Raw genomic sequence first — 19,682 nt, 5'->3', positions numbered from 1 at the left:
TGTGTTAGCAAAGCCCATCGTGATCTTAGATGTTTACTACTTTGGTGAAACCCACGAGCACGGACGGGTACGGTGCTCACCCTAGAAACGTAATCAGTACGAACTGAGACTCGAACACACTACCATACGTTCTGGCACGCAACTCTGCACAGCTACACACTGACTGCATTTGGAATATCTGTGTAATTAATGCTTGAACCTGACTGACATTTTGTTGCGACACATTTGCCTGTGAGATATGAAGAACTATTAGACTATGATTAATGGCATGCCTATAAAGAATTCCCAGGACATATCCAAACTTGTCAAGTGAGCTTTGCGCAACATAATATTGACTTAAATTGTTAGTGATAGAAATATAGATAGTTTCAAATGATTGAAAACCAAAACATGACAGAGGGAAAGACAGTAGATGCAGCCTCATTTCTGAATCCAATTGAGCTAATGAACAAAGTCCACATCAATCACATCAACTTGTTTATTCATTTTATCTTACTCCCTCCATACAGAGAATGCTAGTCAACAACTAGTCCAGCTATGACCTATAGAACGCTTGATACTCCTCATCCTTAGGTTTCAGAATCTGTCTATGTTTCAGGTTCACCACCCAGCCAGGTTCAAGGCCATGAAAGATCTGCCGTGTGTCCTTCCTCAGACTCAGCATATCGAACAAAGGATCTGAGCTCAAGTCAGGGAGCTCATAGCCATATTTCTGAGCCAGCTCAAGTCTAGCCTGCTTAACTTGTTCAGGATCTGCAAGATATCCCCTTGATTTGGCACTTGTGTAGTACTCCAGTGCATCTTCTGGAGGTAGTTTGCATCGAGGTATTGGAACACTTTTTTGGAAGAATTTCAAAGGGTTGGCCAGAGCATGGAGACACTGCGGGTCGAAGTAACGGGTTGTGATGGCACCTCCGTTCCTCTCTATGGATGCAATCACCAACTCTGATGCCCACTGCACTTCAATGTTGATCCTTGCAGTGAAGATATCTGCACCCTGTTTAGAAAGAGTTAATCATAAAGTGAATGACTGAAATGTTGCACACTGCAATGTTCTAGCCAGATCATAGCTCCCAGTGAATAACTGAGTCAGGAAATAAAAGCAATTGCTAATAACATGAGAAACAAACTACACTATCGGTGTAGGGTGACATGTAATCATCCAGGTTATACAATGAAAGAACCAGCTCATCATTCTAGCTGTCTTTTGAACAGGCATTGTGTATAATATTATTATTATACACAGAGTATATCACACCATATCCCGAGGGACCGGTTTACAAAGAATATATCCTACAGGCATAATTTTTGCCTATTTATTTAAAATGTCTTCATCAGTCGGGCTGGCAAAGCATTTCCCATACATCTCAACAGCCAGCAGATGATGAAAACACATCCAGAGTTATCACCCTTGCATTTCAATCACATATCTAAGTTTAAGTTCACTAAACTGCATTTGAAGGGGCATAGCTGATTGAAGGCATAATAGGCACATGCCTACACTTACATTTTCTAAAAACAAAACAATATATCTACCTATTTTTTCAAAAATACATTTGTGTGGCTGGATGTCATTGAACTAGTTATCATCCCTATATGTGCACAGAGGCATTCGTTGTCCTTGAAAGAGTTTGCTGGTTTGAAAAATAGATGGCTCAACTTCATTTGAGATCAAGATAGACAATGAAGTATTGTCATAGCATGTAGTGATATTCATCTCAGTCTCCATTGATACCTCGTCAAGACATGATTTTCCCAAGCAGGAAACTCTTCTTTCCCTCTTTCCCATCATATTTTCTATTTAGCCAAATTTGGCCCGAAACTTACCTATAATAAAACACAAGTAAACTTTTTGACAACTACAATAAGCATACAATGAAAAATGAATTTTACAGCTTGTTCATTTGGATATATTAGTTACTACATTACTACATGTGACAATAAATAGCAATAAATTGCATATCCTGCTGTTCATAAAAGCATTCTCCTAAAAATCACTAGCAAACTTGAGCGCTTTGGGATAAACTTGTTGCCTACACTATCTTATATTTTAATCTTAGCTTCACCCCAGTGACACTGGGGGATCATTGTAGTCGCATTGGTAAGAAGTATCGGTATTTCCCAGCAGGCTATATGAAATTTGAACTGTCAGTGTCAGATGAATACATGAAAAAAAACTTGCCCATTCAGAAACCAATCAGAACGAATATCCTAATGCAAGTGAACCTATTCAGCTCTGGAAACCCTTGCTAGCAAACAGAAATATTATGAATACTGGTACATGTAAAAGGTTGAAAATTCCTTATTTGGGACTTTAATGATACATTCAGATTTCAAAAAAGAATGAATAACCGTTATTGGTAAATTGTAATAACCCTTTGCTCATAGTAAACCTAGAAACAATGATTCCATCAAGGCTTAAGTTCATCAGTAGCATAATACAGGAAAGTATGCAGGCAACAACTCAAAAGGCAAAGGGAAATAATCAATACTTATTTTGGGTTGATGCAATAAGTGTTAGAGTTGCTTCCCTTAGACCAGCATCCTGATTCCCAATTTCTCGATTACAAACAAATTCCTAGAGCTGTCAGAATTTTATCAACTTAACGGTACAACAGTTATACCTTATATGTTGTTTATTCATTTTTAACAAAATATCAAGGTTAATCAACATATTGTAAAACATGTTTTAAAAGACATCTTCTAAACAAGTGCATGAGATAATGCAATGTTTATTTTGACCTAAGGTTAAGTTCAAACTTGTTGACGCATTCTAGTTAAAAGCATAAAGTCTGCCCCACGATTCATTTTTATTTCAATTTTCAAAAACATATAAAGATTCTAAAACTTAAAAACAATGCAATCCAATATAGCATGCAGTTACTTCCCTTTACATGCGTACTGCTTTACTGCACATCTCATGTTATGGTCATGGTGGCAATAGGAGTTTGCGTGCTTGTTTATGTAGGGAGGCCCTTTCCAAGTGATTATTTGGTTACATACTAGTTTGAACAAGCGAAATACAAAATAACAACAAAAACACTGCCCACCCCCTCTATATTTTAGAAAGTCATTGCCTGCGAACCAATTCTTTTCTCTTTTTCTTATGCCTTACTGGGGAGCGGTTGTGTAGCTTAGTTGTTAAACCATTCACTCGTCACGCCGAAGACCAGAGTTTGATTCACAACATTGGTACAATGTGTGAAGCCTATTTCTGGTGTCCCCTGACATGATATTGCTGGATTATTGCTAAAAGCTACGTAAAACCATGCTTACTCCCTATGCCTTACAGGGTCAGTCACACAATTCAAGGCATTTCCAACATGTTCAATATGTTCATGACTCGCTCCCTAAAATTTAAGGCCATGCAAATTGAACATTTTATTACCTTTCCAGACATTTGCATATAAAAACATATACTTCAGGTTTGTCCGTTCAATTTGTTACAATACATGGATATTCGACTCTAACCTGGCTGAGGGAAGCTGTCATTTAATGGAAGGGAGATAACTCTCCTATTAATGACTTCTTATTTGTTAAATAAATCATACATAAATTGTTTTCATTTAAGATTTTAACTATGAAAGATATATTTCTTTGAGGTGATTTACTTGGGAGGGGATAAGGAAATTTCAAGGCACATTATCATGATCAAGACAGACATCAAAATTCAACACCTACCAAGCCTGTCAGAACACTGGGGAATCAATTTAGAATCAGAAGGCAAAGATTTCACAACCATGGCCCAGTAGACAAAGGGAAGAGAGTAATATATATACTGATTTGGGGGATCTTCCTTCCCCCTTCCCTCACCTCCTCTGTCAGGTTGATCCCAAAGTGTTTCTTGGCTGGATCAATATGATACAGCCTGGTGTTGCATACAGTGGCAAGATCAACAGGTTGCTCCGGGTCAACTCGACCCAGATCAATCATCCTCTGAAGCTGAAGCATGGACAGAGGAGGATACTGTCTCCTCTCCCTGAAACACACAAGTGAAAAATAAAATGAAAAGTCAGGTAAAATGAAACTTGGAACAGTATTCTTGTTGCAACATAAATTGGTCTCGGCAACTGATGCTTGTCGCAACAGGCAACTAATGGGATCAGGTGGTCAGGTTTGCTGACTTGGTTGATGCATGTCATCGTATCCCAATTGCGTAGATCAATGCTCATGATGTCAATCACAAATTGTCTGGTCCAGGCCGCTGTCATATAGCTGGAATATTGCTGAGTGCAAACAAACAAACACGACACAGGTGATACATATATGAGAGTGGTGGGGTAGCCCAGTGGTTAAGCATTCGTTCATCAAGCCAAAAACCTGAGTTTGATTCCCCACATGGGTACAATGTGTGTATCCCTTATCTGGTGTATCCCATATCCACACCATGATATTGCTGGAATATTGTTAAAAGTGATGTAACACAATGCTCACTCAATCACTTATTCATATATTATACCTTTTAGGGGTGAAACGTAAAGCAATTCACAATACCATATGTATCATGATACATAGGTCACAATACAATACGTATCACGACACTCATATGCACGTCAAATTGTGTGGCAACCATCTTCCCGAGGCAAGAGAGTTAACTGACTATAAAAGTCCAGTTTCCACCCTTTCCGAACTAGGCTGGTATAATAGAGTTACATTTTGGCTGAACTAAAAAGTCTATGCATAGTCCAATCAAAATCGTACAACAAAATGGAAATCCGGTTCATAAATTTTCGTGCAGATTTCGGTCGATTGCAAGATTTGCAAAGCATGTGCACCACCAACTCGTTGCCAACAGATATTTTCCAAAAGATATTTTCCAAATCTTTTCATATTTTTAATCAAGGTGCTCACGTGATTTGAAGCACTTCGCGATGTAAGATCCGTTTTATCACAATATAGATCTTGATTATTGATCAGATTGTCCTGACTCGGCGCCACCTTTTTGTTTGAAACAAATGCAAGTGATACGAGAGGTGGAATCTGATTGGTCCATAGGAGAGGCTTAGAAGGGACATAACTCGTAATAACAACTGGTGGCACTACGATCGAGCCCAGGAATTCCAGCCTAGTTCGGCAAGGGTGGAAACTGGTCTTTTGAAGTCAGTTAACTCTCTTGCCCCGGGAAAATGCGTGGCAACATCTTGACTATAAATATTTCAGAGCATGATCAAAAGGCAAGCCTAGCTACATGTTCGTAGCAGCTATTTATAGAACTGAAATTGAAACATATATTACAATATATTTTGCAATATCTGACTAACAAAAACCAAGGGGATGGGGGCAGTCGTAAGTAATTTATTTTGGCAAGTGTAACATCTTGTATCAATGCAGAAAAAACATATCTTGTTTTGTATCGTCGGATGAAAACTCACGATTCACCTATGTGTCTTTGGTGAAACCAACAAGCACAGGTGAGTGCTGACACATCAACATGATCAAGGATCATAATCAGCATGAATCAGGGATTGGAAACCACAAACAGAGGATTCCGGCAGCTAAGAGTGTGCCATGTGCTGACGGTATGTAACACTATGAAAATATGATGGAAGAATGCTTCCCTCCACATAGTATGTATGATCCATCTGTGGCAAAATGTCTCCGATTACTGTCATGTACCGACATCAAGACGGATGTGTCATGGTCCTTTTCTAAAATATGTTCTAAATAATAGTGCACTCGTCACTCATTGTGTGAACCCCAGTATCACTACAGTCCGTTTGACTCCAAATGAAAACGATGAATTGCAAAATAACTCGAAATCCAGAAAAGTGTATGAAACATCAATACGGTACTTGACCATAAATACCCGGTACCCAACAAAATCTGAATTTTGTTTAATTTAAGACCCATGACGGATGAAGTTCTTTAAGAAACTATCATGTAATTTTGTATAGAAATGTGTACATGACACTTAGGGGGGACAAACCGTGGAAGGCACAGCGCAAGCACTGCACGTTCTGTGGTAGGGGAAATGACAGAGCGTTAGAGGGGCCGTCTCATGTTAATTTCGCAATCTGACTCGCTCATGCCATAGATCTCGTCGTCGGAACTGCTGGTGCCTGAACCGACTGCCACTATTATAGGTTGGACTGTTGCTAGCCGTAGTCCATCTCGTGACCAATAACGTGGCTCTATCTCGTCAACGACTGTGGCCACACAACGTCTCCATGTTTCTACTGTTACCCGACCAAGGGATTCCTTTACGAGTTGTTCAACGTCTCGTAATTTGAACGTTGTGTTCGATCGTCCAACGTCACCCTTGACAATGCCCCATACCAACTCGATTGGATTCAGGTCGCAGTGATAAGGTGGCAGTCGTAAGACAGCGTGACCCTGACCCTTGATGTAACTGTCAACTTTATACACGGGGTCAGGTTTCATAGTTTTGATGATTTCATAGAGCTGTGGTTTCGTCGCTCGAGAAGGAAAGGTAATGTTCCTCCTTTGTAACCAAGTAACCATGTCTCCTTTACGGTTATTAGAGGTTGGAGTCTTGCTTTCTGGATCCCGCACACTACGGTGCATTGTCCATGACAATGAGAGACTTGGTAGGCAAAGCACGGACTAATTTTTCTTTCACCCACTCCAGAAATACATTGCCGTTCATTTCTGTGTAGTAGTCCCTGTTGTCTTTGGCCTTGGCTCTAAAGACGAGGTCACAGTCTGGGAGAAAACCCTGACTAGCAGAACCAGCATGGAGAACTATGAGTCTTTCACCCTTTCCCATTGGTAACTTTCTTCCAGACTCCTTACAGCCACCACTGGGTACCCACTGACTGCTGGCTGTGTGTGACGCATTTACCCATGTCTCATCTAAGAAGACGGGCTCATATCCTTCTTCACATTTCTGCTTGATGATACGAAGGTAATGATTTCGGAGACAACAATGTCAGACCGTTCACACAACACAGCCCTATTTTCTCCAGTTATCTTTTAGTATTTGTAACCAAATGTATGCAACAGCTGCCATGGTTTGTACTTTGTAACAGGTAAATCATGGTCAGTTTCAAGGTGTTTCTTCAAAATTCTTAGGGACAGGTACTTATTTTCTGAGTGCAGTTTTACAATTGCACGTCTAACTTGATCCCTCTGAAAACTGTCTAATTTATCAACCTTACGTGGTTTTGACATGTTCCCTACCTCCTTGGCCTGACTATTTGTATCTCGTCGACTAACAACATTTTTAAGTTTCTGAGGGGACATACCAAGAGCTTTTGAAGCTTGTTTCAAGAATTTATTAATTGCATAAATAGGCTTTGCTCTTTCTGCTTCGCTTCTAAAGAAATCATACACATTCAACATCAACTATTTTACATCTGCTGAGTAGCGCATCTTGTCATTGAATGAACACGGTCACTGTGTAGCACGTGCAGACCGTGCTTGCGCTGTTCCTTCCATGGTTTGTCCCCCTACGTGTCATGTACACATTTCTATACAAAATTACATGATAGTTTCTTAAAGAACTTCATCCGTCATGGGTCTTAAATTAAACAAAATTCAGATTTTGTTGGGTACAGGGTATTCATGGTCAATTACCGTATTGATGTTTCATACACTTTTCTGGATTTCGAGTTATTTTGCAATTCATCGTTCTCATTTAGAGTCAAACGGACTGTAGTAAGCAAACCTTGATTGTTTTGCTATTCTGTGAACAGCATGTTGACAAAGACATAACAGATGCCCCTCCCTCCCTCCCTCCACCCATCACAAACATACCGAAATAAATCGTTTATTTGTATTTGTTTGATGTCACACTCAGCAATAATCCAGCTATAAGATAAATAATTAAGACTGGACCAGATTGATGTGATGGGTAATGTCCAAAGATGTCAGGTACGATTACAACCAACAGACTGACCGCCCGATCCATTTAGTGCCTCTTAGGACAAGCATTGGTTCCTGGGGACATTTATTAACCAAGAATCTCACGGGGGCTGACATAAAAAAAAACTATATTTAATAATGGATTTTTCAATAATCCCATTGGTGCAAGGATTTTTTCACAAAACAATATAATATCTATGTACAAAGTAGAGTCATAAGATCTCTTTGTAGAATGACAGCCAGTATCATACTAGGAATGAACTGTAATAGATTTTAATAATTGAACAAACAGGCAGTTCTGCACTTACGCATGGCCTTTATAATATGGCTCTTTTGGTATGATCAAGTAAAATGGTGTGTTGCCTCCTTCAAAACCAAGCCTTGGGAGAGTGTTCCTTTGACCTTGACCTTTGTTTCCTCTTCCATGTTTCCGCCTTGTGGTCCCACTCCGCTGTTTCTTTTTCTGAGCAAAATATAACAGAAATATTTTATTATTACTCATCTTATTAACCAATTTGTTGCAAACATAAGGAAAATGAAGAATAAAAAACTTGGAAAATAACATGATATTTTGATATTGAAAATGAGTGTATAACATAAACTGCTATTCATTTCTTTCTGAATAAGATAGGTCCCCTTGACCTTTTAGAAGTTATGTTTAACAAGACATGTCTGCCTCTCCAATTTTCAGTCAAAGCTTGTGTTTAAAAAGTGACCTCACCCTCTCTCCATACCTAGCACAGGCTTTCCCTCATGCATGAGCATGAAATCAACAATGACCACGATGACATTAGTTCAGCACAGATCTACATTCATAATTGCAGCTCTATGTAGTGAGTGAGTTTGGTTTTACGCCGCTTTTAGCAATATTCCAGCAATATCACGGCAGGGGACACCAGAAATGGGCTTCACACATTGTACCCATGTCGGGATTCGAACCCGGGTCTTCGGCGTGACGAGCGAACGCTTTAACCACTAGGCTACCCGACCGCCCCCAGCTCTATGTAATCAAATCAGAAGACTGTAAATATTAATAAATCTTTATTACAAAAAGAAGCAATATAAATCTTTGGTGGCGTATGAGTCCTGTGTATTTATCATAGTAGAATGGAGATGTAACACAATATAGACGATAGAGGATTATGTACATGTACATTATAGAATCATGTGTAGAATGTAGTTGTTTCCTGTTCTGTGTTCTAGATCACCATCACTTGTGATGTCGAATCAAGATATCTCAAAACAGTATAATGTTCATGTATAAGGCTAAAACTCAATGAGCCAACAATACTAAAGCATTCTGCCTGTTATTCTACTACCATTTACATTTGAAACATTCTTCTTGAATGCAATTTATTCAAAGTATGTACCAAACTTTTTTAGTCCAGTAGCCAAAACATGACTCTAAGCATCATTATCAGATGAATTTTGCATAATCATATGGACAATTATTAGCAGAACAGAAATTTTTAAACTCAAGCTTCAGACTAATGGTTAACGTCAAAGACTCTATCCGTTCCTATTTTCATGTACTGCAGGGTTATATCTATTTCTTATAACAGGGATGCACATGCAGTGTTAGAAATTCGCACTTGTCCTGTAGTCCTTGTCAAACTTCACAATAGTTAGGTATCTTAAGGACTAGTAGAAATTTGCCATGTTTATGGGTTTTGCTATGTTATCATTATAAGGACTAGTGGACTGAAACTGTTAGTTTCTTTCACTGCATATGAATTGTGCACGGTTCTAGTACATGTCTCCTGAATTGGTTTTAACACTGTCCAAAATTAATGGACGAAACTGACGTAAACAGTGAGAAGACCCTTCAGTAGACAGCCCGGGTAGTTATTGATCGAAATCAAAATGAAGTATTGTGCCCCTTGCCTCTCAGTCTCAACCCAAGGGCATTGTGTCATACGAATCTCGGGATAGACAATGTTGGATAAGTTATATAGCAAGAATGGGCACTGAGATTAGCCATTAGTCAGTACCGGTTTCCGGGATCCTGGAAGATCACGAATGTTGCCAAGGCTGACTCTCGGCAACTGTTTTATCAAGTTCAATGCTTTTTCGATGGACGCCATGCTTGTCGGCGCCGGTAAGCGGCATGTCGTAACAATGATGAGATCTATTTGATATACGTAAAGCAATGTTTGATCATGAAGTTATGTTACTGTCATATTTGGGGTAATAAGATAATTTACACTATTGAATACTTGCGTCTTAATGTTTAGGCGGATAATGGCACATGTCGCAAAAGTTCGTTGACACATACATGGATGATGCTGGATGAACGAGGTATTTCGCAAAAACGTGCACATCTTTGTGGGTGGGTGGGTTATTGTATTTGTGTTGGTGGGGTGGGGGTGTTGTCATCTCAAAATCACAATAAAGGTGGTGTGTTGTATCGCCGTGATATTTTAAAATTGTTGATAACACCACCAAATGTTTTCGTTTACATGTGTTTATATGTGTTACAGTTATTGCATGAACGATCAGGATCGAAATGTATAACTATTGAGCATATGCTGTCAATAGACAAGACACATAGGCTGAAGTATTCAAGTGGTAATGTTATAATTAACTTGATTATTCTAGTAATATATTGAAATCATATTTGTAATAAATCAAGGATGTAAGGATGTGATAATTCATGTAACAATGTCATATTTCAGGTAAGCGGGAGTATTATAAAAGTCTAACCGTGTTTATCATTCCCATAAACCGAAAGTGATATTACTCTGTCACTGTGTTACGTGTAATGAGTAACAGGAGTGAACGATTGATAAAAGTTATGGAAGATATTAATCACGTCGATAATTTATTGCCAGATGAAACAATCAAATACATCGTTTCAACGTGAAACGGGTAAATTTGCCTGATGCATTAAATCCTTTTACATAACCTCTTATACCTATATGTTCATACTTAAGAAATCCACTACAACAAATCGGGCCCCTCATGTTACTATGTCATTGTTATCACATTCGACTAATGTTAGAGATTGATGCTGTAGATATATAATGTGAACATACTATCTGTATGATTATAATTGTACCAACTGAACTGCATTAAAATAAAAGCAGTGTACGATCAATCAAACTATCGATGTGTCGCAATTGTCCTTGTTCCGGTGCCAGTACACTGATGGCAATTAAGTTGAAATATCAATAGTTACCGCTGTCGCACACACATGTACAATCGATAGTATCAATTGACGTTGTAAAATGTAAAAAGAATGCTGTTAATTATTTTTTACCATTCGTATTGATCCGAAATACACTTTGTTTGAACAGAAATGCGGGGATCCATACACCCATGCAGTAATCAGAAGCACTTCCCTCAATCACAGTAATAACTTGTTGAAATATTATCTCAATTTTCTTTTTTTTGACAAATATAGTACACAATTACCTCGATATTTACCCCAAATGAAATGATTAATATTTTGAAATTCGCCCTTTTCAAATAAAATCCATAGTAAATGGAAATATCGCTATCTGCTATATTTCCAACACACCAACAAATACTATAAAACGTAAATGCAAAGGCGTAGCTCGAACCGAATCCGACATGCTGAAGACGAAATTACAATATTCCTGTACTCCTACAGAGTTACCTCCCATGTTCCACTATCGACGTTCACATTTGAACATGGAAATTGTTGTTTTAAAAATATTAGGGACCGGTCATCTATTATAGGGGGGGGGGTGGTCTGGATGGGGTGAAAAAATGACACAGCAACAGAGAGGGGTCGCCAAAATATTGCTGGATGATACAGTCCTGAGACCAGTATCTCGCCCGCGCAATACATGACCAGTGCACTGTTTCCGTTGAAATAATATAGCAAACATAATTAACAATAGAGTCATCTCGGAGGAATATTTGTCAACGAGTATAATTTCTAGTAAATATAACATTTAATCAAATCCTTTTGTTGACAAAGTATATATAAGCACACTTTTAAATATACATATGTTATGTTTTAATGGGCTTCAACTATCACCTGGAACGAAATTGTCGACAGTGAACATATATTTTTGTTGATTGTTGTTTAAAAATGATATTGCCTTGATTTATTTTCACCCTTTCTATATAGATATGTTGACCAAAAACACCATTGTCAATTGTTTGAAAACCTCTCCAAACATTGTCGATATTTTAATTATCCAAAAGGGCGTAACATTCGGAAGTAGTTTATCGCAAAGATTCAACATTTTTTACTTAAAATAACGAGATGTTTTAGGTTTGATAGTGACTAATTACTAAATGTCAACAGTATTTCGGCCAAGATATGAGAATGCGTGAACGGATGAAAGAATCATTGAATATAAACTCCCGGGCAATAGAAAGTGTGCATGTTTGATGGTAATGTATATTTCATACGGGTATCATATGCGATATTACATGCATCATATCAATGAGTATATCACAACGGGTTGTGTTTTGGACCTGAAGTCTGCAGCGTTTCGTCGACTCAGCCTAGTAACGTTTTGATAACATTTGTAATTGTTTGGTCAAATCCAATTTTCAAGTATATACTTGTCTTTGCCCGGCAGTTTACGACGCGGGAGTGCAACATAAATAATTGTAAATAGAAATAAAGAGAACCTTACCACATTCATAAATTCAAAATAATTATTATAGTCAGAGAAAGAAGTATTCATTGCTCAGCAAATTAACCGGTACTTGAAATCCACATGAACACAATAAATTGACTATTTTTACCGGAATCGAAACTTTGGGCTCACTTATAAAGGCCAAGGTTTGAGGAAATTGAAATAACCATTTCGACTTCACTGATGTGTTGATTGTATTTGTTCTCTCAGGAATGGGCATATTTGTCTGGTGGAACGTATTGCCGCACGTTTCTTTTTAAATGAATAAAAATGGTTTAAATCAACGTTATCCAGACACGTCTGCATGACACTTTCTCTATATCATCCAGCTGGTTTCCTATGTATTCGTCATTTCGATTTAAGCTAATAACACCTGTTAAAATCAAAATCAACATTCTTGTTAAGAAACAATCGATTTCATCGCCTCTTGCTTCCGATTGGAATTCGATTACCCATTCACGAGGACCAATTTCTATTTGGTCTTGGTCCCCGGGATTACATCGACGCAAACATGACTTGACTTGAAGTAATACACTCATGGCTGCAGTCAAAAATTCATTTCTTAATGTGCAAAATCCTTGCCAGAAATGGCCCCCATCATCCCTCTGGATCAGGATCTGATGGTTACAATGTGCGACTAAGACCACTGCATATTTCATCACACCCTGGGGGGGGGGGGGGGGGGGGGGCACGGGTGGCCCAGTCGTCTCAGGCGCCGCAATTCGCTGTGCAGAGTTGCGTCCCTTCGGCACGCCAGAAACCTATGATTGTGGGTTCGAATCCCGTTTCGCCCCAATTATGTTTCTAGGTTTGTCAGCACCATACCCGTGCTCGTGGGTTTCACCGAAGTGGTAAACGTCTGAGACATGCATCACTTCGGGCTTTCCTCCCACATTAAGCTGACACGCCGTGATATGACTGTAATACTGTTAAAAGCGGCGTTAAACACAACTCACTCACTCACTCACTCATCACACCCAGACGACGTGAATTGTTGCTCATGCTTTCAACCACTGGTTTTCTGGTCTAGACTCTATAAATTACAGTCCCCCTGATATAGTTCGAATATTTCTGACTGCGGCATTAAACAATATTAACTTCACTAAACAGTCAACACCTTCTATTGTTTACAACATTCAAAAACAATACACTAGCTATTGTTGGTGTATCATCACACACTACTCCGCATATTTAATAATATCTCGTAAATAGTTTTGTATTTCACAAGGTCATTTACAGAAGTAATGTTAGAAAGACAGTCGTGTCCTGTAAATATATTGCGGATGAGGTCTGCGTCACCTGTGCGTCAGAACACGCATGTCAAATAGCTTATCGGTGTGACCCGGATTTGCCGCCCGTGGAAAATGGCCCACTCCCACTTATCACCACCGACGGTGTAAATCACGTATTTCACGCCCAGCACGCCTGCTTGGAACCCTTTCGAGAAAAACGAGATTGAAATAGTGTTCATGTGTGGTATGGCAGCAGATGCACCATGTATTAAAGTCTGTGTGTTGCATGTGATTCGATTGAAATATTTTTGTCTGTAATTTATGTGTTATTTTTCAAGTTTTTAATTCATTTTGTATGTTTTGATTTTGTTTTCGTTCGGATTCTTATGATGCATGTGTATATCTGTATCCCTCTGTCTGTCTGTATCCGTGTGTTTCTCTGTCTGTCTGTCTGTCTGTCTGTTTTTCGCTTCCTGTCTATCTGTCTTTGCATGTCTCTGTATCTGTACTCGTCTATTCCCGTTTTTAATTTTCTGTTTCAGTATGTGTGAGTACTTGTCTCATGTACATACAACTGTGTATTAAGCCTTAAATAAGGGGCGGTCGGGTAGCCTAGTGGTTAAAGCGTTCGCTCGTCATGCTGAAGACCCGGGTTCGATTCCCGACATGAGTACAATGTGTGAAGCCCATTTCTGGTGTACCCCGCCGTGATATCTCTGGAATATTGCTAAAAGCGGCGTAAAACCATACTCACTCACTCACTCACTCACTCAAATAACCCTTCTATATCACACTTTCACTCGTATCAAAACAACGAGACTTTCTTGATTACCCACATTTGGTTACCATGGAAACAAAAAGTTAAGAGTTAAACTATTTCAGCCTGCGTTATCTTGTATAGGTTGAAAGTTGTAATGTAATATTGCACCAACCCGCACTTTCCACCGTTTATTTTGCTTAAATATCGCTCTATTCGAGACTAAAAATAATCTGTAGTCGAGGGATGTTTTTGAAATACAATCTGAACTAAGTAATGAACAAAGCGTAAATATATGTTTATGTTCAACATGTCTAATACCCATGGGCCATTTGGTATTCACAATCCTTAATTGATCTGGTTTTTAGGCAACATTGAATACTGATACTTCCTTTGAAGTCTTCATTACGTTTGTCATATTGTAATAGTTAACTATAATGCTCTGTAGTCGCATTTTATTGTCAAAATTCAACTCTTAAAATATAGCCAAGATACGAAGACATACAACTTTATGGATAACAGCTTCTGGTTTATTACAAACAAGATAGTTAGATACTAATAAAAAATGTACACACTTTCAATCTTGCTTTATTCTCTGTGTGCTACTTGTTACCCATTACCTGTTGTTGTTTTATGCTAATTAGCGGCTTATCACAACATATCAATATTATCTACCTCTCATCACTTGGTTGTTGTCCCTCCAGTTTGATACCAGTGTAAGAATCTACATCGAAACGTCGCTATATGCAATAATGCAGAAGTTATTTAAGTTTTATGTTTTCTTATTTACTCACCAGCTTCCAGAATGCCAATCACACATATAGCCAAGAGAAATAGTTTTAACATTTGTTTTGCTCAACCTGACGCAAACACTAACAATGAAATATTATTTCCAAATAGAAAGTTATTCAGTGCTATTAAGTGAAGGAAAGGTATTAAATTGTAAAAAAAATTATATTATTGGCAGTAATAACGGAGTCGGTATATAGTTTATATTGTTTTGCAAATTTTATACTTTTCACACAACAGTTACGAATTTGAAAGTAATGTATATTTTTATTTATTCTGTTTGATTTCGCCAGTACTTATTTCTGCAATATTCCGTCAATATCAAGGTGAGGACACCAATTATTGCATTCCCATGTCACCTGCTTCCCGCAACACTTCAGATATGGCAGAGTCAGATTCGCAATCAGTAAGCACGTTCAATAAACATACCCAATTCTTAGAAACTAGGATTCATATATAAATTCGCATATCTGACAGCTTCAACATTTCATTTTCATATCTATTGCAAAGTATAATATAACTTCTATTGAATTCATCAAAATATGAATGATCATGGATGAAACCAGTGTAGTCTCCATTTCTAACTTATATAAAGAGCGAGTCATATATGCAGTACGTTTTCCCACTCAGAGTTCATTTACATATAACGAGGCTGGCGCTTCACCTCCGGTGACACATGGCGAACACCGATTCGCAATCAGCAAATAACATGTATGTCAAATAAAAGTAACACTCTTTCTTTGTTACCAGCCTCGGTGGCCAAGTGGTAAGGCGTCGGTCTCGTAAACCGAAGATCCTGGGTTCAATCCCCAGTCGGGGCTCATTTTATAGAAATATATATCGATATATTTGTACAGTCAATATTTGGAAATTTCTCAATTCGATACCAGAGATGCCCCCATGCCATCATTAGTTTAAAGAGACACAGATGAAGTGCGGGGTATCAGTAACTAGGACCTAGGATTTATTCTTAAATAAGCACTTTTAAAGTTTCTAAATTTACTTTTATATTTATTACTAAATAAACCAGAAAAGTCTATTCATTTTAGGAAAATATAAATGATGCTGATTGAGGCCAGTCGTTCCTTACTTGACCGAGGGCGGTTCACACATTTTCCAACTCAATATGCATGTGCATATATCGCGTGGCTTGTGTTACACTTCCAGCGACAGGTGGCAGAGTTCGATTTACAGTCAGCGATGGACACGCATGTCAAATAAACGTGAACACTACCCTACAGTCAGCCTCGGTGGCCAAGTGGTAAGGCGTCGGTCTCGTAAACCGAAGATCCTGGGTTCAAATCCCAGTCGGGGCTCATTTTGTAGAAACATATATATTTCTCGATAAGGTGTTTTATATGAAGACGGTTGATAAGGTAAATCCCGATATCAGTTGCAGTCCAGGTTTATTTTGCTTCCACAAAAACTATTGCAATAAATAACTCACATTTATTGTAACAAAATATGAATGATAATGGTTGAAAACAGTGAAGCCTAATTCCTAATTTATGCTAAAGGCGACTCATACATGTACATGGGGCTCATTTTTGGAATAATAATAATATGTCCTTTAATAATGCGCTACATTCAAATACCAGTGAATGCTTACGGCGCTACGTTATTGTTACCCCGGTTAATGGGTCAGTTTGCACTCGATTTCCATTCTCAGCTCCCTGGGGATCAACAACCCAAGCGGACCTTGAGAAGCCAGACGATTAACAATCACATTATCATCTCATCCTGCACGTGCCTCACGTATTTGAGGAAATTCACATGTGTCAAAGAGAGTGAATGTCGTAGCGCTGTGATTGTTTCGTGAAATGGGCCAAGACTTTGTGTGGACGGAAAACCAATAAAACTTACGATAATGATAACATTATTTTCTCAGGTCTGGAAATGGTGCGTAGGTCCTATCTCTAAGAGTTCAATTTAAGACCAAGATTAATTCCGTTGGACATCAGAATATACGTGGATGTTTAAGGCATTTCGCGCATATCCGAATCACGTGACACGTGTTGCTTGTCTTTGGTTTAAATACAGCGTCCACCAAATGACTGTGTGGTAGTGGAAATTTTAATAGCCTCGGTGGCCAAGTGGTAAGGCGTCGGTCTCGTAAACCGAAGATCCTGGGTTCAAATCCCAGTCGGGGCTATTTTGTTCAATGCGTGTTTGTATTTATTCTCGTGTTTCACAGAATGGGAACGTAAGTGCGGACATTGTTTCATGAAAGGGTCAGGAGAAACTAATATGAGTGTGCACGAAGATACAATTTGTACACAAACAAATTTTATTGACGATAAATAGGATTTGGAAAATACTCGAGGAGCTTACTGCATCCCTTCCTTTTTAAAAGTACAGAATGATCAATTTTTTCAACACATGCAATCAACAGTATTATTTACAACATACATAATTGGATCCAAAACCAAGAATTAGATAGATCTTTTAGTCGACAGACTATAATGATGTGACGTAAATCATTGAAACTGCCATCTGAGTTTGGTCCACAAAATATTATCAATGTCAAATTTATGCCAAATTTATCGAGATCAGACATTTTTCATCTACAGCTACAAAACCAGATTAATTTTTTTATTTAAAACGATGAAAATGAATTTTATTTAAGATAAACACCTTGCAACAATGTAATATTTGTGGCAATATATTTTCTTTTTTCAACAGTCTGAAGTCTGAATTTTTCAAGATTTATTTGGGACAAATTATATTTTTCGAAACAATCCCAGCCCCCATACTATGAAATGGTCGGCCTCTAAACTGGCTTCACGATTACTGCATGAATGCCTGAGTCGTGTATGTAAAATATTTGCTTTCCTATGGGGTAAAAATAAGGCACAGTGTTTTGTATCTGGCTTATGTTCTTTAAATATTTTCAGTGACGTTGATCCATTTAGTTCTGATTAAAGTTGATTCTGCACGTAGTTGCTTCCATAAATGAAAGGTATTTGCAGACTGGTTCTTACACAATATACTTTTACATACAAAGAACACTAAACAGTATTTTACAGGGGCCACAAAAGTTTAATTCACTGCAATATACGCGATATACACCTCTCAATGCTTGATAAGGATACTCAGATAATGTCCTCTATGTGTGTCATGGAAAGAATAACATATCCATATGGAGTGGAGTGGTATATATTGATGTATTATTGATACAGGCGTGCATATCCGAATCACATGACATGCGGGTAACCGTAGTCTGTCTCCAAGACCCTAGAGAAAAAAACATTTAAAAAGACCCCCACTCAAGTCTAGAATGATTTGCCAACTCTAGATAGCCTCCGCCCTAGGAAATTAAGGATTGTTCTGAGCCCCATTTGGATTTTTTCTTCATATTATTTTGCAGATAAATATTTTTAAATAACATAACATAATTTTAAATAATTTCTGGAACTAAATGTTTGCCTAGGGTAGCCGGTGTAACGTGAATTAACGTCCACCAGGAAACAATGTCGAATTTGAATTTCGACAACAGATGCCACCATTATTTAAAAGAGACACCGATGAAGTGCGGCTTAAATTAGCATATCTAAAGCTTAAACATTTTACTTTCATATTTTTTGCAAAGTATACCAGTAAATCCTATTCATTTTTGAAAAAAACCAATATGAATGGTACTGATTGAAGCCAGCCCCATCTCATTCCTAACTTTAAGGGCGATTCATACATTTGCCCATTCAATATTCATCTTCATGTATCGCTTGATTCACAGACAACAAATAACATGCATGTCTGATAAACGTAAACATTAGAGTTCTATCAACATCGATGGCCAAGTCGTACGGCGTAGGTCTCGTAAACCGAAGATCTTGGGTTCAATCCCCAATCGGGGCTCACTTTTGACAATATTGATAAGATAATGCGCCGAATTCCGCTCACAGTGAATGTTCATGGCGATACATTATTATAATCCAGGCCAATGGATCCGTGTTGGCTTGTTCAGATTTGTTTCAGCCCTTGTGGCCAAGAAGTAAGACGTCGGTCTCGGAAACCGAAGATCCTCGGTTCAATCGCCAGTCGTGGGTCATTTTGTAGAAATCACATGATGTGGAGCATCATGTGAAAAAGACGCAAGTCATGCGTCCACGCAAACATATGGAGATACCAGTTCACCTCGTCAACTAAGTCGTGAAACACCCATGTCGTAAACGGACAACATTTTATTTTTTTTTATACAGATTGCATTTTGAAGTATGTTGAAGTATTAGTGTTATGATCGTATAAACGCTAAGATCGCTTTGAGCAGCGGGGCCAAGAACAAAGCGATCGATCGTTGGGTTACGAATGCCGAAACACAGAGACTTACAGTATTCTTAATGCTTAAATCGCTTTGTGAAACAGTTCCAGGGTACCAGATAACAGGGCGAGATTATGTTAATAAAACTTGGTTACAATTCATCATGTGATTCCATCAAATGAAATAAAGATGACACATGTTGC

At 38.3% G+C, this 19,682-nt stretch overlaps 1 protein-coding gene and 3 non-coding genes across 4 annotated transcripts; 3 read left to right on the top strand and 1 right to left on the bottom strand.

The window, feature by feature from the left end:
* Window positions 1–463: 463 nt before the first annotated feature.
* On the bottom strand, window positions 464–9,956 carry LOC124114197 (39S ribosomal protein L15, mitochondrial-like). Its single transcript, XM_046474792.2, has 4 exons — window positions 9,816–9,956; window positions 8,133–8,287; window positions 3,814–3,979; window positions 464–997 (listed from the first exon to the last, which is right to left on the bottom strand). Exons 1-4 carry the CDS (start codon window positions 9,906–9,908, stop codon window positions 536–538), a joined length of 876 nt encoding a protein of 291 aa, XP_046330748.1. The 5' UTR covers window positions 9,909–9,956; the 3' UTR covers window positions 464–535.
* A 6,014-nt stretch (window positions 9,957–15,970) lies between these two features.
* Trnat-cgu lies at window positions 15,971–16,042 on the top strand. The gene has a single exon. It is a non-coding gene; the product is annotated as a tRNA-Thr (tRNA).
* Window positions 16,043–16,465: 423 nt separating this feature from the next.
* Trnat-cgu lies at window positions 16,466–16,537 on the top strand. The gene has a single exon. It is a non-coding gene; the product is annotated as a tRNA-Thr (tRNA).
* Window positions 16,538–17,300: 763 nt separating this feature from the next.
* Trnat-cgu lies at window positions 17,301–17,372 on the top strand. Its single transcript has one exon. It is a non-coding gene; the product is annotated as a tRNA-Thr (tRNA).
* Window positions 17,373–19,682: the final 2,310 nt, after the last annotated feature.

This window comes from Haliotis rufescens, unplaced genomic scaffold, assembly GCF_023055435.1.
Source record: "Haliotis rufescens isolate VD_foot unplaced genomic scaffold, xgHalRufe1.0.p SCAF_2, whole genome shotgun sequence".
Classification (NCBI taxonomy): Eukaryota; Metazoa; Mollusca; class Gastropoda; order Lepetellida; family Haliotidae; genus Haliotis; species Haliotis rufescens.
This window is presented reverse-complemented; position numbering and strand designations above follow the sequence as displayed.